We start from the raw sequence: 18,189 nt of genomic DNA, 5'->3' as shown, positions 1-18,189 counted from the left end.
GCAGCCCTGGCCTCCCCGCCATCCAAGGCACCCCCAAGGCACCGCCGCTCCCCACCTCCACCCGCCCCCCCTCCGTCTGCCAGAGGAGGGCGGGCCAGGGAGGAAAGGAGGGAAGTCCGAAGGGAGGCGATCAGCTGTTGCCTGCTGCAGCGCCTTCACACGGAGGTGAGAGGCGCTGTGAGGGCCCAGCCCGGTGGCAGACGGAGGGGGCGGGTGGAGGGGGAGCAGCGGCGGCAACGATCCTCAAGGGGGGCGGTGGGGGCGTTGCCTCGGGGGTGCCTCAGATGGCGGGGAAGCCGGGGCTGCGGGAAGCTGTCATTTCAATGCAGGGGGAGGGGTGGTGATCTCGGGGGGAGGGGGGATGGGCGGCGATCTCGAGCGGCGGTGATCTCAGACGTCCTTGGCATGCGCAGATCAGCCAGCATAACGCTTGGCTGCTCTGTGCATGCTCGACCGGCTGACTGGCCGACTGTTTAACGATGGAATAGAGAATGCAAGTGAGCTACAACGAGCAGCTCATTTGCATTCCTGTTCCTTGATGCATACCCGTTCCTTACCGATTCGCTAAGGGAATCGGTAAGGGAAGGGCTCTAACGATTGTTTAGTGCATCTAGCCCTTGAAATACATACAAAATGTTCAAAACGAGGCAACCAAGTTAGTGGGAGCAAGTGTAAGAGATCATGTTACCACCGCCCCTCCTCCCTCCCCCCCCCCCCCCCCCCCCCACTCTTTCTCCTCATTGGCTGCCTGTAGTACATCAGGTACAGTTTAAGTTGCTAGTGTTGGTATTTAAAATGTTCCATTACCTAGATCCAATTTCCTTCTTATTGGTTTGCAGAGGTATTTTACCCATGCAGCATGTGTTAACATGCAAGATTATATGAACTTCCAGGAGTTAAATTGTATCATTCAGTTAGATTGAGAGCCAGAGCCTTATCATGCACTCTGCCTTTCTTGTGAAAAGCTGACCTGTGACTATGAGACTCATTTTCAAAGCACTTACAAAGTTCCATAGGTTACCACACAACTTTGTAAGTCTAAGTGCTTTGAAAATACTCCTCTTTGTGTTTTTTGGTTATGTCAGAAGGGCAATTAGAACAAATCTGTTGCCAGGGGGAGGTGTGAGAGCTTGATTTCTAAGGGATGTAGGGGCTGTGCTGTTCTCTTTTGAGCAGTTTGATATTATTTTGTTTGTATTTTATACTTATGCCTTAGCTAAAATATGAAATAAATGAAATAAATTGACATGTAATGAAGCTATTTTATAACAGGGAACCTAAACAATTAAAGCATACAGGTACATGTTGTGCCTGTTTGATAAAGGCTGATATCTATAAACATCCAAAAAGTGTGGACATAAACAAAACCTCAAGCGTAAAACTGCCGAGTATTATTTTGCCAGTGTACGAAAAGTTGTTTTTTTTAAATAAGGGAGACTATCTTCACAGAGGCTGTGCAATTACAATATGTACCAAAGGTACTTCAAAGAGAGCCCTCCGTAACAGTCATCATCAGTCCCCAAACATGTTTTCACTTTATATATATATATTGCATTTTTATTTAAATATTTGTTTAAAAATCTAATTAGTGAAAAAGACTTATTTTTGCAAGGAGTAAGAGAAGAACTAATGCGATCACATTTCAAGCGTGGTGGCAGGGCCGTGCCGACACGGTAAGCGAGGTAAGCATGGCAGGAGGGCGCCATCCTCTGGGGGGCGCCCCGCCGCACCATGCTTACCTCGCCCTCTTCTCCCCAGATCCTTGTCCTTTTTTTTTTGTTTAAATTTACCTCTCCAGTGCGTGGCAGCGTAGCGTTAGTGAGGAGGCGGCGCTCCCCAGCCCCGACGTGTCAGTCTCTTCCCTTCGCTCGGTTCTGCCTTCTTCTGACATCAGAAATTACGTCAGAAGAAGGCGGGACACTGAGCGAAGGGAAGAAGACACGTCGGGGCGGGGGAGCGCCGCCTCCTTCTCACTAACGCTACACTGCTGCGCGCCGGAGAGGTAAATTTAAACAAAAAGGAAAAGGATCTGGGGAGAAGAGGTCGGGTAGTGTAGCGATCGTTTTCAGGGGGGGGCGCGCCGGCGGGGCCAACTGCAGGGGGGGCGCCAGCGGGGCCAACTGCAGGGGGGCGCCGGAGACCCTAGGCACGGCCCTGCGTGGTGGCTTTGCTTCAGGATTTAGCTTTTAACTATAACAAAATGAAAAAGAAAAAGAAACAATTACATACTATCAAATTACTGTACTAAAAGTAAAAGTACATGCACTCATTTTCAGCACCTAGATTTAGGTGCGTTATATAGAACTAGTAAAAAAGGCCCATTTCTGACACAATGAAACGGGCGCTAGCAAGGTTTTCCTTGGCCTCCCTGCAGCCACCCATGTCCAGTGACCCTCCTCTCCCCCTGCGCCCACTGCAGCCACCCATGTCCAGCGACCCTCCTCTCTCCCCTACCCCCCCTGCAGCCACCCTCCTCTCTCCCCTGCCCCCCTCCAGCCACCCATGTCCAGCGACCCTCCTCTGGACATGGATCAGCTATGAGGCATGTTCCCCCCCCCTCCCGGTTCTGAAGTTGACATCATAATGGCTACGGTGATGTCAGCCTGATCTACGGAGCCTAGCAGACCAACTCGGAATGAGCCACGGTCACAGGCAGCAAGTCAGAATGTTGGAGGCGAGAATTATTATATAGGATTTGCTTAGTTGATATCCCAGCGCCTAAAACTTCAAGCGTCCACTTACACCAGCGAAAACATGGCATAAATCCCAGCAGGTAGATTTAGGTGCAGAGGGCCATATTCTATAACTATATGTGTAAATTTCAGAACACCCACGAAATTCCCATTTCCCTGCCCATAACTACACTCCTTTTTGTCTGCGCGTGTTAAAAGATAGGCGCATTGCTTTACAGAATATGCTTAACGAGTTGTGTGTGCAAATTTTAATTGCCAATTAGTGCTCATTATTGCTTGTTAAGTACTGGTATCAATGCTAATTAGCTTGTCAAGACAATTAAGTTGTGTGCATTGTTATAGAATCTGCCTGGTTTTCAGCGCAGGTCTTGGCACGCTATATAGAAACTGAGGGTTAATGTGTATTATTTCACAAAATAGAAAATATACATAAAATAGAAAATATATATAAAGTGAAAAAAAACGTAAGAGGATTGATGATGACTGTTACGGAGCGCTTTCTTTGACATACCTTTGGTACGTACTGAAATTGTACAGCCTCAGTGTTGAAAGTCTCTCTTATATATAATTTTTGTTTCATATGATGGCACATAATACTGGGAAGTTTTATGCTTGATCTTTTATGTTTCAACATTTTATTCATGAGATAGCTGATTCAGCCAGCAAGTTACAACATATGCAAACAAAACAGCTTGGCAAGACAACAATGATCGTATCATCCAACATTTTAACAATGGTTCATCCGCCCCTACTCGTCTCCTCCTCCCCCAACCCTCCAAGTAATAAACAGCTACCTTAGGTGACAATATAACAATGTCGGAACCAGGGGCTTAGCCACGGGTAGGCCTGGACGGGCCCAGGCCCACCCACTGCCCTCCAGGCCCACCATCCAAATCCTTCATCGCTGTCGCTGCCTTTTCTCCCGCGGCTTCCGGGAGGCAGCGATCAGCGTTACCTGTAGTGCCTGCCCTGAAATTATGCTCCTCTTCTCCCCAGGCTTCGCCCCGCTCGTTTCTTCGCTCGTCGGCAGCGCTACGCTGCGCTGCTATTCAAACAGGCAGCTCCGCTCCTCTCTGCCGCGTCCATCCGGCCCTCTGATGCACTTCCTGTTTAGTAGGGCCGGATGGACGCGGCAGAGAGGAGCGGAGCTGCCTGTTTGAATAGCAGCGCAGCGTAGCGCTGCCGACGAGCGAAGAAACGAGCGGGGCGAAGCCTGGGGAAAAAAGAAGCATAATTTCAGGGCAGGCACTACAGGTAACGCTGATCGCTGCCTCCCGGAAGCCGCGGGAGAAAAGGCAGCAACAGCGATGAAGGATTTGGATGGGTGGGCCTGGAGGGCAAGTGCTGGATTTGTGGTTTGTTGGTTGGGGGGGAAGGGATACTTTTGCCAGAGACAGTCAGACTTGTAGGAGGAAGGGGATTAGAGGGAACTGGGAAGGAAGAGAGCTGCTGGAGGTGGGAGGAAGGGGCTGGAGAGCTTCTGGAAGAGGGAGGGAAGGGAGAGAGCTGCTAGACATGGGAGGGAGAGGAGGAAGGGGTTGGAGAGCTGCTGGACAAGGGAGGAAGAGGAGGAAGGGACTGGAGGGAAGGGAGAGAGCTGCTGGACATTGGAGGAAGAGAAGGAGGGGACGATGGAAGGGAGAGAGCTGCTGAAGGGGAGGAGGGGACTGAATGGAAGGGAGAGAGCTGCTGGACATGGGAGGGAGAGGAGGAAGGGGCTGGAGAGCTGCTGGACAAGCTAGGAAGAGGAAGAAGGGACTGGTGGAAAGGGGGAGAGCTCCTGGACATGGGAGGAAGAGGAGGAGGGGACGATGGAAGGGAGAGAGCTGCTGAAGGAAGGGGAGGAGGGGACTGAATGGAAGGGAGAGAGCTGCTGGACATGGGAGGGAGAGGAGGAAGGGGTTGGAGAGCTGCTGGACAAGGGAGGAAGAGGAGGAAGGGACTGGAGGGAAGGGAAAGAGCTGCTGGATATGGGAGGAAGAGAAGGAGGGGACAATGGAAGGGAGAGAGCTGCTGAAGGAAGAGGAGGAGGGGATCTGGGTGGAAGGGAGAGAGCTGTTAGATGTGGGAGGAAGAGGAGGAGGGGATCTGGATGGAAGGGAGAGAGCTGCTGGACATGGGAGGAGAACTGGAGGGAAGGGAGAGAACTGCTGGTACAGCACAAGGAGGGAGGGAAGGGAAACAGATACCAGACCAAGGAGATGAAGGAAAAGGGAATATTAAACCTACAGCTTGAGGGAGGGAGGCAGGAAATCAAGCAACCAAACCAGATGCTGGAAAGAGGAGGGAGTGAGAAGGAGAGAAGCTGGATGGGGTAGGGTCAGAGAGGGTAGAAATATATTGGCACTGGGGACAAAGAGAGGGGAGAAGATGGACAGAGTAATATAGGGACACAGAGAAAAGGAGATACTAAACATGGAGGAAGATAGAGGTACAGAGATGGAAGAAGATGGAAGGATAGCAGAGAAAGAGGGAAAACAGATGGAAGGATGGCAGAGAAACAGGGAAAACGGATGGGTGGGGAGAGAGACACTGGATGGAAGGATGCAGAGAGAAAGGGGAGAGACTGGAAGGATGTGGAGAGAGAAGGGACACTGAACAGAAAAGGGTAGAGAGATAGACACTGGTTAGAAGGAGGGAGAGAGACATTAGATGGAAGGATCAGGAGAGAGGGTAGATGGGTAGAAGGATGGGGAGAGAAAGAGGGAAGACGCTGGATGGAAGGGTAGGGAGAAAGAGGTGACACGATGGAAGGATGCAGAAAGAAAGAGGGGAGACTATTGGAGGATGGGGAGAGAGAGGGGAGACACTGGAAGGATGGGGAGAGAAAGAGGAGAGCTGCTGCATGGAAAGGGGGAGTAGTGAAAGATTGGAGAATAAGAGGAAAGGGCATGGGGAGAACAAGGGTGAGAAAAAGATGAAAAGCCATAAGTAGATGAAGGAAATTAAAGAATGGATAGTAAGAATGAATTAAATCTGGACACAGAGAGAGGCAGAAAAATATTGAAGAAAGGAAAGAAAAAGGAGAGAAAAATGACAAATGGCCAGGAAACCCTGGCAGAAGAGTTAAACGAAAGAAAGCAGAATCTAGAGACACAATGAGACAAAGTAAATGGCCATACAACAAAGGTAAAGAAAATAATTTTATTTTTAATTTAGGATAAAGTAATATGGTGTTAATAAAGTTTCAGAGACCAATACTTCCTTCCTTAGGTCAGGAGAGGATACCGTAACAGCATTATACTGACCTGAGGCAGGAGGTTTTGGCCTCTGAAAGCTCACTGAAAAGGATTAGTAAATTGTCTGAAATCGGATGCACTGAAAAGCAGCACTTTACCCTGTGTGACAAATGCATCTGAGTGTGACTAAATTTTGCTGGGGGGGGGGGGGGGGGGGTACAGAGAAAATTTTGTGCCCACCCACTTTGGGTTCAGGCCCACCCAAAATTGGCAGTCTGGCTACGCCACTGGTCGGAACGTATGTAAACCAACAAAAATCTGATAACATGAAGTCATACCTCTATATAAACCTATCTAATATGCAAAAGGGAAAGACTGTTAACCATCCAGCTGAAAACCCCCCACCAAAGGCTTGTTTTTACCTCCTCTCGCCTTCAGCTAAACCCCTCATGTGATGATTGCAAAACAATTGAGAAGCAACCTGAACAAGCAGTCTTCCCACCCATAAAACAGGTAAAAAGAACATTCCCCGTGTAATTAAGTATGAACAAAATAGTATTATCATCCGTAAGCTTAACACTTCCCACCCCTCCCCCCCAAACTAATACCCCACCCTGCCACTAAACACATTATTCAACCCAAACAGACTCCTCCCTACTGAACCCTACCACCCATCCCTACCCTCCCCCCCCCCCGCCGACATGTGTGTTAATTAAAAGTTCAAAATAAAACTTCTCCCTTTAGGCGGCAATGTAGCCCATATGGGCTCCCACATTTCGGTAAACCGAGTTCCCGAGACACTGTCCATGTGTTTGATCCCGCACCTATCTACCCTCATCTGGTGAATTAACTGATTTCGCCAGGCCATGACAGTGGGACCCTTAGGTGACATCCAGGACACCAGAATGGCATGAATCCCAAAAAATACAGCCAGTTGTACAAAACCCTTAAAACCCACAGGAGGCTGAGCCATAAATCTAAAGCTATTAAACAATAACAGTGTACACCCCCACCAGGAATCTATCATCCTCAACACCACCCCCCAAAAACTCTGCACGTGCGGGCAAATCCAAAACATATGGCCCAAAGAGGCCAGAGGCTCTCTGCACTTCGGGCACGCTCCAGTAGTCGAAAATTTTGCTTTAAACGCACGGCGCGGAGAAATATGTAATCACAAAAATAAATTTATAAAGTTGCTCCCGCTGTATGACTGACAAACGCCGCCTATACAGGGTCTTTATATATGCTGTACACAAATCCTCTGTGACAGCACAAGTGAGGTCGCGCGACCAGTCTGCTGCCAAAGATGCATATGTCAATTCCGTGGTCGTGTCCTTTAATTGCTGATGATGAAATTTTAAAGGTACACACAGCTGGGCTCTCAACGAATAGGCTTCAGACAGGATGTCCACGACATCCTCCGTCAAATCTGTCCATGTTAAAGTATGCACGTAAAGTCGCAATTGAAGATAGGGAAAAAATTGCCCGGCCGGTATGCTTGATCTTTTATAAAGGCAACATATGTATCTATGAGCCCTTATAAAATAGCCTACCCCAAAATCTCCCATGCAAGGTTACACCTGCTCAGAGGCAATAGTAATACTATTTCTGGCCCTTTATTAATCAATACAATGCATGGATTTTGCAACAAACATGCCTAAATGCTTATCCCTCTTCACTCAACGCGTAGTTAAACAATGGAATTCGCTGCCGGAAAAGGTGGTTAAGGCGGTTAACTTAGCGGACTTCAAAAAAGGGTTGGACGACTTCCTGGAGGAAAAAGCCATAGAATGTTATTGAATGGACGAGGGAATACATTATTTCTAGGATGGGCAGGACAAATTGCTTGTTCTTTTGGCCGCTGTCGGTGACAGGGTGCTGGGCTCGATGGACCCTTGGTCTGTCCCAGCATGGCGATGCTTGTGTACTTATGTACTCTGCCCAGCCTCTGCTCCAAGCAGAACCCTTATTTTATCATCCCCACCTTAGTAATTCCCTTATCTCTTATTTGTCCTGTCTGTCCTAATTAGATTGTAAGCTCTGTCGAGCAGGGACTGTCTCTTCATGTTCAAGTGTACAGCGCTGCGTACATCTAGTAGCGCTATAGAAATGATAAGTAGTAGTAGTCTTTGGGATTCCGGAATCTTGCTACTCTTTGAGATTCTGCACGGAATCTTGCTACTTTTTGAAATCTACACAGAATCTTGCTACTCTTTGGGATTCCAGAATCTTGCTACTCCAATGTGTACTTGTCCCTTATTTGTCCTGTTTGTCTGTCCTAATTAGACTGTAAGCTCTGTCGAGCAGGGACTGTCTCTTCATGTTCAAGTGTTCAGCGCTGTGTACATCTAGTAGCGCTATAGAAATGATAAGTAGTAGTACCTACATGTATATCATATAAAAGTAGCTGCTGTGTTTTCTGAGTGCCTACTATTAAGTGCATATACCCCTTGAACATGCAAAATCTGTTCTACGCACTCAAGTTGCTTATAAAATTATCCCCATTATGGGGGAAATTCTATAACTGGGCTTTTTCATTTAGGCACCCTGAGGGCGTGCACTAGAAGCCTGTTCTATAACAGAACTTAGGTATTTAGAATACTAGTATAGCCCGGTATCAACACATGTAACATCTAGGTACCTGCATTTAAACAAGTCATAGGACTAGTGCAGGGGTTCTCGACCCAGTCCTCAAGACACACCTAGCTAGTAAGGTTTTCAGGATACCCACAATAAATATGCATGAGAGAGATTTGTATAGAATGGAGGTAGTAGTGCATGCAAAGTTCTCACACACGTATTCATTGTGGGTATCCTGAAAATTTGACTGGCTAGGTGTGTCCTGAGGACTGGGTTGAGAACCCCTGGGCTAGTGTAAGTGCTAGTGCCTAAATGCAGCAGGGACATACTTAACTTACAGTATTTGGTAAGTTGTGTGCCTAAGTGGGAGCCTTATGTCCCGCCCATGCTCCCCCCCTTGCAAATGCATGCTCCCCCCCTTGCAAATACATGCTATGTAAGTTAAGCAGGTATTTGCAGAATAGTGCTTAGGTAGAATATTGTCAATGCCAATGCCATTATTCTAATGTTTATGTGCATAATGTGTGTGTCAGTGGGGACACCAAGTTTATAGAATTGCCTTTCATGTGTGTGTGTGTGTGTGTGTGTGTGTGTGTGAAACAAAGTTTAATATTTAAAAATGTGATGACTAATTATGCATACTTATAGGGTTGTTCTAGAAGGGATGCTGATGAGCTGCACATGATTGTTGAGTTTAAATATCAAAGTCCCAAGGGAGGGAAGGGGAGGAGAGGTGAGGTGAGGCAGAAGCTGAGGAGCATATCCTTGCACTAGCCCTGCCCAGATTAGTAAAACAAAACCCAAAACAAACCAACAACCCCCCCACCCCAAATATTTACGAACAAGACTGACCCTAGCAGAATACAAAGTCCCCTTAATATTTTGTGTCACACATGAGCTGGGAAGGGATCCCCTTTTCTCTGAGGATCATGTGATCTGAAAGGGTGCCTCACCCAATGACTGGTGGATGGTGCTGCCCCATCCCCTGCCCCAAATATCAAAAACTTTTAATGAGCAATGAGCCAAGGAGGAGCATCCTTTAAGGAATCAGGAGGGACATGGGAGCCATGTGCAGAGTCTCAATGCTGGGCCTCATTTGTATAAATCAGGAAGGGCTGAAAAGCAGGGCAAAAATGTGGGGCCATGTGTGAAAAACAGTTGCTCAAATGGCAGGGCTGGCTTTGATGCAGACATCACCACCACTTACCTTCCTGAACCATGCACAGGTTAGAAGCAGCAGCAGCTCTTCAGCCCTCCTGTTGAAAAGTATACAATGAACAAAGCAAGTGAGAGAGACTTTCACTTGCTTTTAAAAAGGGGTTAGATGCAGGGGTGTGCTGGTAAATTTTTAACAGGCTCTTTCTCAGGACATAGCCAGCTCTGCAGTTCGAAAGGGCCAGGGGTGGCCGGGGGGGGGGGGGGGGGGGGAGCAACACTTGCCTCTCTCTCCTCCCTCCCTTTGTGCAGGCACGCTAGGCATACCTTTGCTGGCAGCCAATAAATGGACTGCCACCACTCCCAACGTCTTGCTCTGAGCAGCATGCTGGAACTTCTCTCACATGCTCGAGAAGTCCCAGCCTGCTGCCCAGAGCTGGAAACAAGGAGCGGGGAGCAGCAGTAATCTATTTACTTGGCTGGCAGGGCTCAGCATCCCCACCAGCAAAGTAAAAGAGAATTCAGCAGGGTGCCCAAGCCCACATTTTGGGAGCCAGTTGTTAAAGTAGCAATGGAGGGCCCTACTTTAACAACCGGCTCCCAAGATTCTTAAAAACTTAACAACCGGCTCTTGTGAGCCTGCGAGAGCCTGCTCCAGCACACCACTGGTTAGACGGTTTCCTAAAGGACAAGTCCATAAACCACTACTAAATGGACTTGGGAAAAATCCACAATTCCAGGAATAACATGTATAGAATGTTTGTACGTTTGGGAAGCTTGCCAGGTGCCCTTGGCCTGGATTGGCCGCTGTCGTGGACAGGATGCTGGGCTCGATGGACCCTTGGTCTTTTCCCAGTGTGGCATTACTTTTGTACTTATGGATATTAATTTAACTGAGCATGCAATTTCTGTACTTCTTATCCTTTAGTGCTGGGAATCATTTATCGGTCAAGACATTTATCGTCTGGTTGTGTTTGATTTCATATTTTGCTTGCTTGGCTCTTTCGTTGGTGAATTCCTGCGAAGGTAATTATTTGGTTTGCTGCACGTAAGCATGATGGACTACCCTAGAACAGAGGAAGTACATGCATATAATAAATATAAACTTATTTGGTTGTACCACAGAAATACAGTATATCAAATTCATAACCTTTTACTTTTTGCCCTTAGACAGCTAACTAAGAGCACCACCATGTGCTGGTTAAAAATTGTAACTTGTTTCAGTTATGTAGTCATTTTATTGTTTGATGTTTTTACTACTTCCATATAATGCATTGGTGTCAAACTAAATGATGAGTCAGGAATATTATTCACAAACCACCACATCATTTTTGAAAAGTCAGACAAGCATAGGTTGTGCTTACTGCTAACAGAGTTTGTTTGAAGATGACTTTTGACCTATAAATAATTAACACTTGGCTGCTTCTCCATTCAAGTTTGTTGCAGTAGGACAGTTACTTGGTTTTGCTTTCTCCTTTCAGAATCATTGGAACCAGATGCTGCAAAACCCTTGGAAAACCAGAATTTGACATTGCAAGAAATGTTTTAGATTTAATCTACGCACAAACATTGGCATGGTACGTGCCTTGCCTCAGACCCTCACTATATTAGTCTTCATATCTATTTATTATCCTTATATATATGAGAAGTCAGCTTACTGATGTCCTGTCTTTGAGTTCTCCTAATGGCTTAGGTGCCCACTCAGTGAGCGTCCCATTGTTAAACCTGCTCTACCTGTAAACATGTTAAGTTCTTGCAATTGATGCATGCTCTTTTTCTCCACTTGAAGCAGCCCCCTCATATTTTCCTCTTATCCCTCCCTCTCCCATTCTTTCTTCTTCTCAGGACTACAGTCTTTGTAACCAGTCTTGGATCCTTCATGCATGGGATTGGTGGGTAAAACTGGAAGCTGATTGGCTTGCTAGTGCAACTAGTGACACTGGGAAAAGGCAGGACAGGCTCATTCATTTGGGTGGGGGAAGGGGGAGAATAGAGAATGAACCTTGAAGGTTTAGAGAAGTAGCCTAGAGGTCAGAGCAGTATGCTATGAACCATGTAAGCCAGGGTCCATATCGTGCTTCATGCATGGGATTGGTGGGTAAAACTGGAAGCTGATTGGCTTGCTAGTGCAACTAGTGACACTGGAAAAAGGCAGGACAGGCTCATTCATTTGGGTGGGGGAAGGGGAAGAATAGAGAATGAACCTTGAAGTAGCCTAGAGGTCAGAGCAGTAGGCTATGAACCATGTAAGCCAGGGTCCATATCGTGCTTCATGCATGGGATTGGTGGGTAAAACTGGAAGCTGATTGGCTTGCTAGTGCAACTAGTGACACTGGGAAAAGGCAGGACAGGCTCATTCATTTGGGTGGGGGAAGGGGGAGAATAGAGAATGAACCTTGAAGTAGCCTAGAGGTCAGAGCAGTAGGCTATGAACCATGTAAGCCAGGGTCCATATCGTGCTTCTCTTATTGCTGCTTTTGGTGGCCTTAGGCAAATCACTTCTCCTTCTGCTGCCTCAGGTATGAACTTAGATTGTGAACCCACCGAGGACAGGGAAATACTGAAAAGATGTAAATTAAATCCAAATAGAGAGAGATATCAACTTTGGACATTTCAGACTCTTCAACCTTCTGGCTTCTTGATATTAATACAAAAAGCTGCAAAAATTCACAGTTGGGGAACCGGCATATTTTCAAAGCACTTAGCCTTCCAAAGTTCCATAGGTTTCTATGGAACTTTGGAAGGCTAAGTGCTTTGAAAATATGCCTAGCCTCCTGGGCACATCTGACAGTCCCTCCCGACCCCCCCCCCCCCCCCAAAAAAAAAAATATTTGGGCCTGGGCTTTTGCCTAGTTTTCTCTATACCTTAATCCAGTAAGGCACAGATCTCCTCTTTACATAAGTACATAAGTACCGCCATACTGGGAAAAGACCAAGGGTCCATCAAGCCCATTGGCTATCTTTCCTCTGGGGATGGTGAAAGGGTGGTTTCAGTGCCTGCTCTTCTTGGATTGGGGGAGGGTGGTCCTGGAATTCAAAAGTATAGTCTGTGCTTTGCCTTCTCAGGGAAAGCAGGCGTGAAGAACTGAGCAGCACCACATGGTCTCCTCACTCCTTCTCTCTCTTATTTATTTGTTTATATTTTACAAATATAATACAAAGATACACACTCTTTGAGGAGATAATACAATTCAAAAATAATAAGGAAAAGGTTTCTGAAGAATTAAGTCATTCTATTATTTTTTTTAGTCCACATTAAGGGAATCCAAGATATCCTGAAAGGAAAAAATCCAATGGGAGTTGGTATCACAATAATAAAATATTCAATACACACATAGGCTCGCTCATTTTACTTTAACCCTATTAAAGCTTTAGGCTTGTCCTATATCCTTCCTGGTCTTCAAAAAATCACTTAATTGGTTAACATCGTAGTAAATATATTTCTTGTCTTTAAATATTACTAAGCATTTACATGGGAATCGTAATTGAAAACGAGCCTGCAAAGAGCGTACTTCTTGTTTCAACACTAAAAAATTTTTCCTCCGCTGTTGTGTCCATTTAGAAATATCTGGAAAAATAGAAATTTTTCCTCCTAAAAAGTCCACTTTAGATTTTTGAAAATAAACTTAACAAAAAAAAAAGGTCAACAGATAAGTCCTATATATGGCACCTGAAAAATACGCTTAGATGTATGCCTACGTTTTATAGAATAGGCTTACATTTCTGCATGGTATATAGAATTACACCAAGTGCCTCTCCACATGACCAAATTTGGTTACGTCCATTTAGGACATGTTTTATTTGGCGTAAATCCCGACATCTAAATTAGGTACAGAGCGGGTGTATTCTATAACAATGCACATATATTTTAGAAAAGCCCATGGCCACACCCCCTTTTCAACTATGCAACTTAGAATTTACATGCACCACATTACAGAATGCACTTAGCGAGTTGTGCACGTAAATCTTTAATGCCAATTAGTGCTGATAATTGCTTAACATCCAATTGACAGCTGATTAGCTTGTTAACCAATTAAGTTACACACATTGTTATAGAAAAACGCTTCGATTTCCATGTGGAAATTCAGGCGCAATATAAAGAATTTGGGGGTTAGTAAATATGGATCCATGTTGTTAAGACTGGATCTTGTTTTCATAGTTTAGTTTCCATTTGATATACTGCTAAGATGTACTGACAAAGCGATTTACGATAATAATAATACAGTTCTAAAAGTTTTGCTTTCTTTTACTTGTTATGCTCAATTTTTATTTCCTGTAGGATTGGCATTTATTTCTCACCTCTTCTGCCACTCATTCAGATCATAAAGCTCTTCATACTATTTTATGTAAAAAAGGTAAGGAATTTTTTTACATAGTCTAGGCTGTACATTTTCCTTCAGAATTTTCTGTGATCTCTTGATTTTTGGATAAAAATATAGAATGTGGCAGCACATCGTATCCATAAAGCCCATCCAGCCTGCCCAGGTTTCCCTCCACCCGAGTTTTACCTTTATCCTCACTTTCCACTGGTCCTCTGCTTACTCTAATCGTTTGAGAACAGACAGTAAAAGACTGAGGAAGCATAAGAATAAGTTAAGTTCCACTCCTGTCTGATTCTTTTTCATTTTCTGGTGCTGGGGTGTTTTTGGACTATTTGTTCTATTTAGTTTTGATATTACTTCAGTTTATAGGGTTCCTTGGGGGGGGGGGGGATATATATGGATCTCCATTAAGGTTTTTTCACACTTTGATCTTGAATTTATTATTTAAACACTAGGAAAAAATGCCCGTTTCTGAGCGGAATGAAACGGGCGCTAGCAAGGGGCCCCCTCCCTCCATCCCTCGAAACTACTTGCCTTGTTCGCTGTGGGCCGTTTCGGTCCTCGAGTGTCAATAGCTCCGCCCTCAACGACATGACGTTTTGACGCGAGGGCGGTGCAGACACTCCAGGGCACACCGGATATCTCGGGCGCCTCAACTTCCGTGGAGGCTTCAGAACATTGGGGTTGCCTTTTATATATATAGATAATATTAAAAATATAAACGTTTTGAAGGGGTCAAATAAAGAGGAATACTAATGATGTAAAGAGCTTGGTAGTGAGCCATTGTTACGGCTAGACTCACTGAAAAAATACAGCTCGGCTGTGGTAACAGCCTATACTGAATTCTCCTTGTGCCGCCTCCTTTTCATCCAAATTTCTTTATTGGTTTTGTTTTAAAGTGTGTGATTCCTTTCTGATTTCCCTATATATCCCATGCATAGGGACTGACTATTTTTTGTGGCTACACTAAGAGCACTTATTTCTCAATATTTGAAGGAAAGTCTGAGGATGAACTGCCTGCCCCCTCGCAAAGCCTGGAGAGCTTCTCAGATGACAACGGTTTTTATATTTCTGCTGTTTTTCCCATCTTTCATCGGGGTCCTTGTTGTCATTGGGGTTACTGTCTGGAGGTAGGTACAAGAGCCACTTTTCATATTCCCCTCTCTGAAGTACTTAAAAAGTGAGGGTGCATTTGAGGCTTGCTGTACTCTGATTTTTTTCCTGTTGTGAGGGAGGAGTGAAGAACAAAATTTTCATGGGTAAAGCATTCAAGTTTTCAACTTGCCACTATGTACATAGTATAAGAGATAGGATGGTTTCTTTGTATGTTAGTAAAATGAATAGAAATTGATGATTTTTCAATAAAATAATTTTACTTTATTTTAAATACTTAAATACACTTTGCACAGATACAGTTTTTTGCTGTGGTATTTCCACTGACAGGGTTGGACTGACCATTGGGACAATAGGGCAGCACCGAAGGGCCCACAGCAGGAGGGGGCCTACTCTCCCCTAGCATCCATCTAGTTTAATGACTTTTGATAGATGGTAGTTGCCCACAACACGTGTTTCCCCACAACACTGTCAGTCCACCCCTGTCCACTAGTTCTGCATTATGTAGAAGCACAGCCATAGCGAGGGGAGCTGACACCCGGGGCGGGTCGCCGCTGCGCACCCCCCCCCCCAGGTGCAGTACGGCGCACCCTCCTCCCGCTGGAGCGCATACCCCCCCCGGAGCGCATACCTGCGGTGAGGGACGGGCGGGAGGGCCGATCCGCCCCGACTGCACGTTGCTGGGGTGTGTCAGCTCTGCGCTGGTTCACTGCTCTCTCTGTCCCGGAACAGGAAGTAACCTGTTCCGGGGCAGAAAGGGCAGTGCACCAGCGCGGAGCCGACACCCCCCAGCGGCGTGGAGCCGGGGCGGACCACCCCCCCGCCCCCCCTTCCTACGCCACTGTGTAGAAGTGATGCATATCATCGATATCAATAATATATGACTTCTGTTATGTGACTTGGATTAGCATAGAAAATAGAATAGTGAAACCTGCCATTTTATTGCATACCTGTGTTGCTCTTGTACTGTCTGAGTCCTCCTGAATTACAAAACCTGATTAAAGATATTTTTGTCTTTTCTTCTAGACGAACACCCTCTGAAGAATGTGGCCCTTTTCAAGGTTTAAATGTACCGTTTGATGCTATTTCTAACTGGATAGCTACAATAACCGGTGAAGCCAACTTGTCGTGGGTGGTGTGGATTTATGATAACCTAATTAAAAGTGAACTCTTTTTCTTCCTCCTCACACTTCTTGCCCTGTAAGTACCCATTAAAAATATAAGTTGAGGGTGACGAGGGGAAGGTAAACTGTCACCCAACTGAGAAAGTCACAGGAGTTTAAAGATACCAAACTGGGAATGGAGGAGTTAAAATGACAGACCCATGCAGTGAACGAAAACTAGTGTAACCCAGGTCTTACCAACCAGCTCACGCTCCGTCCAACTGGGCCATAAAAACAAAACCAACTTACACTTCACACTCAGTGCAGTCTTTCTTATTCGAGCTTAGGTGCAGGCTGGGGCAGGATGTTAAGCTGGGCTGTGTGCTGAGCATCCTTAACAGTCCAGGAGCAGGCTCTTCACCCTCTCACTCAAAGAATACTCGCCATACCAAGAAGGGAAAAATTAGTTAATTACCTGATCATTTTCTTTACTTTAGTCCCAAAGGATCAGACAACAGGTGGAGATAAAGAACTCTAATGAATTGTACCTCATAAGCTTCTGTGCTTAGCAACCAAGCCAGTATTTGATAACAAAGCAGTGAAAGAGAGTGACTTCCAGGGAAAAAAAAAACTCCAGCCTCTAGATAGAAAAAGAACTATGAAATAAAGGGCAAAACTCATGCCTTAGAAATAACGGACCCAGAACAATTCAAACATCTGAAATTACATAGAACCTGGAAACACTGAAACCATCACAGAAGGGAGGACACTGGACTGATCCTTTGGGACTAAAGGAAAGAAAATTATCAGGTAATTAACTAATTTTTCCTTCCATTATGTTCCAAGGATCAGTCCAGACAAATGGGATGTACAAAAGCAATCCTTACGAGGGGAGGGACTGTGATATCCTTGCAGCGAACCGTGGCCCCAAAGGAAGCATCTGCTCGAGCAGACACATTCAACGGTAATGTTTAACAAAGGAACAAGAAGACCACATTGCTGACTGTCAGATCTCTGCCAGTGAAATTGCCCTAGACTCTGCCAAAGAAGTCACCAAAGACCTGGTAGAATGGCCTTGACGTGCATGGGAGCAGATCTACCCCTCAGAATGTAAGCCGAAGAAATAGCCTCCTTAAACCATCGTCACTTTGGAGGCTGGAAAACCATTCAGGGGTCTCGCAAAGAGGACAAAAAGATGATCAGACTGCTAGCCTTCTTGGTGGAGGAGCACCGGGAGGCTTTGGACTGGATCTATCATTGTCTCCTGTGGTCTGCATTCCACCCCCCTGCACGGCAGAGGTGAAAAGCGGTGGAGGAGTTTATGGAAGGCATTATCTCCCCATTGACAGAGGAAACCCGGCTACAAGAAGATTTTCCCGCTGGAGCTTCATTCGTGAGTGAAGCCGGGATTTCAGTGCCATGGATCGGAGTATCGCTGGAAAGCATCTGGGGGGTGTTGAAGAAGATGGAATCCTGTATGTCCAAGACAACTGATTTACATTCACTTGTGAGTAAAATTGTCAGTTTATCGGGGAATATGGAAGCACTTAAGAAGGATTTTTCAACTCAAATTCAACACGTTAAAGGTGAAGTTAAATCAGTTCAGGATGTTACAGTTACATTGATTAATGACAATTCACTGATAAATAGAAGGCTGGAATATTTTGAGAACTTTATCCGTAGGTTAAACCTATGTAGTTTGAACTTCCCAAAGTTTGTGGGTCTTACCCCGGGTGATGCCTTTAAAAAGTATTTATCAAACGTTTTGAAATACTCTTCAGACCTTATGCTTCCATTAACAAAAGTTTATTATCTTCCTTTGGTTTCCTCTAAAGTACCCCCGAGGGTAGAACCCATAAATGAAGTAGATAAGACCAATCAAGTTCAAGATGAGGAATTGAGTAATATGGGAGTTGAAGAAATTATTCCCGATGTTAATAATCTGACTGCTTATTTAGAACCATCTATGAATACAGTGGTAGATAGGCTGACTTTACTTGTGGTATTTGTATTTGAACAAGATCTACAGGCATTGTTGAAATTA

General features: G+C 45.4%; 1 protein-coding gene across 2 annotated transcripts in view; it reads left to right on the top strand.

The window, feature by feature from the left end:
- The window catches only part of TMC5 (transmembrane channel like 5), a 119,241-nt gene that overhangs the window by 86,208 nt on the left and 14,844 nt on the right, over positions 1–18,189 (top strand). For both annotated transcript variants that reach the window (XM_030211220.1, XM_030211219.1), the window contains exons 14-18: positions 10,536–10,633; positions 11,089–11,184; positions 13,887–13,962; positions 14,926–15,059; positions 16,069–16,242. In XM_030211220.1, the coding sequence (XP_030067080.1) occupies positions 10,536–10,633; positions 11,089–11,184; positions 13,887–13,962; positions 14,926–15,059; positions 16,069–16,242 (578 nt within the window). The remainder of the gene's footprint in view (positions 1–10,535; positions 10,634–11,088; positions 11,185–13,886; positions 13,963–14,925; positions 15,060–16,068; positions 16,243–18,189) is intronic.

The sequence above is a fragment of the Microcaecilia unicolor genome, chromosome 8, assembly GCF_901765095.1.
Source record: "Microcaecilia unicolor chromosome 8, aMicUni1.1, whole genome shotgun sequence".
NCBI lineage: Eukaryota > Metazoa > Chordata > Amphibia > Gymnophiona > Siphonopidae > Microcaecilia > Microcaecilia unicolor.
The sequence above is the reverse complement of the archived record's forward strand: the minus strand, read 5'-3'. Positions and strand labels throughout refer to the sequence as shown.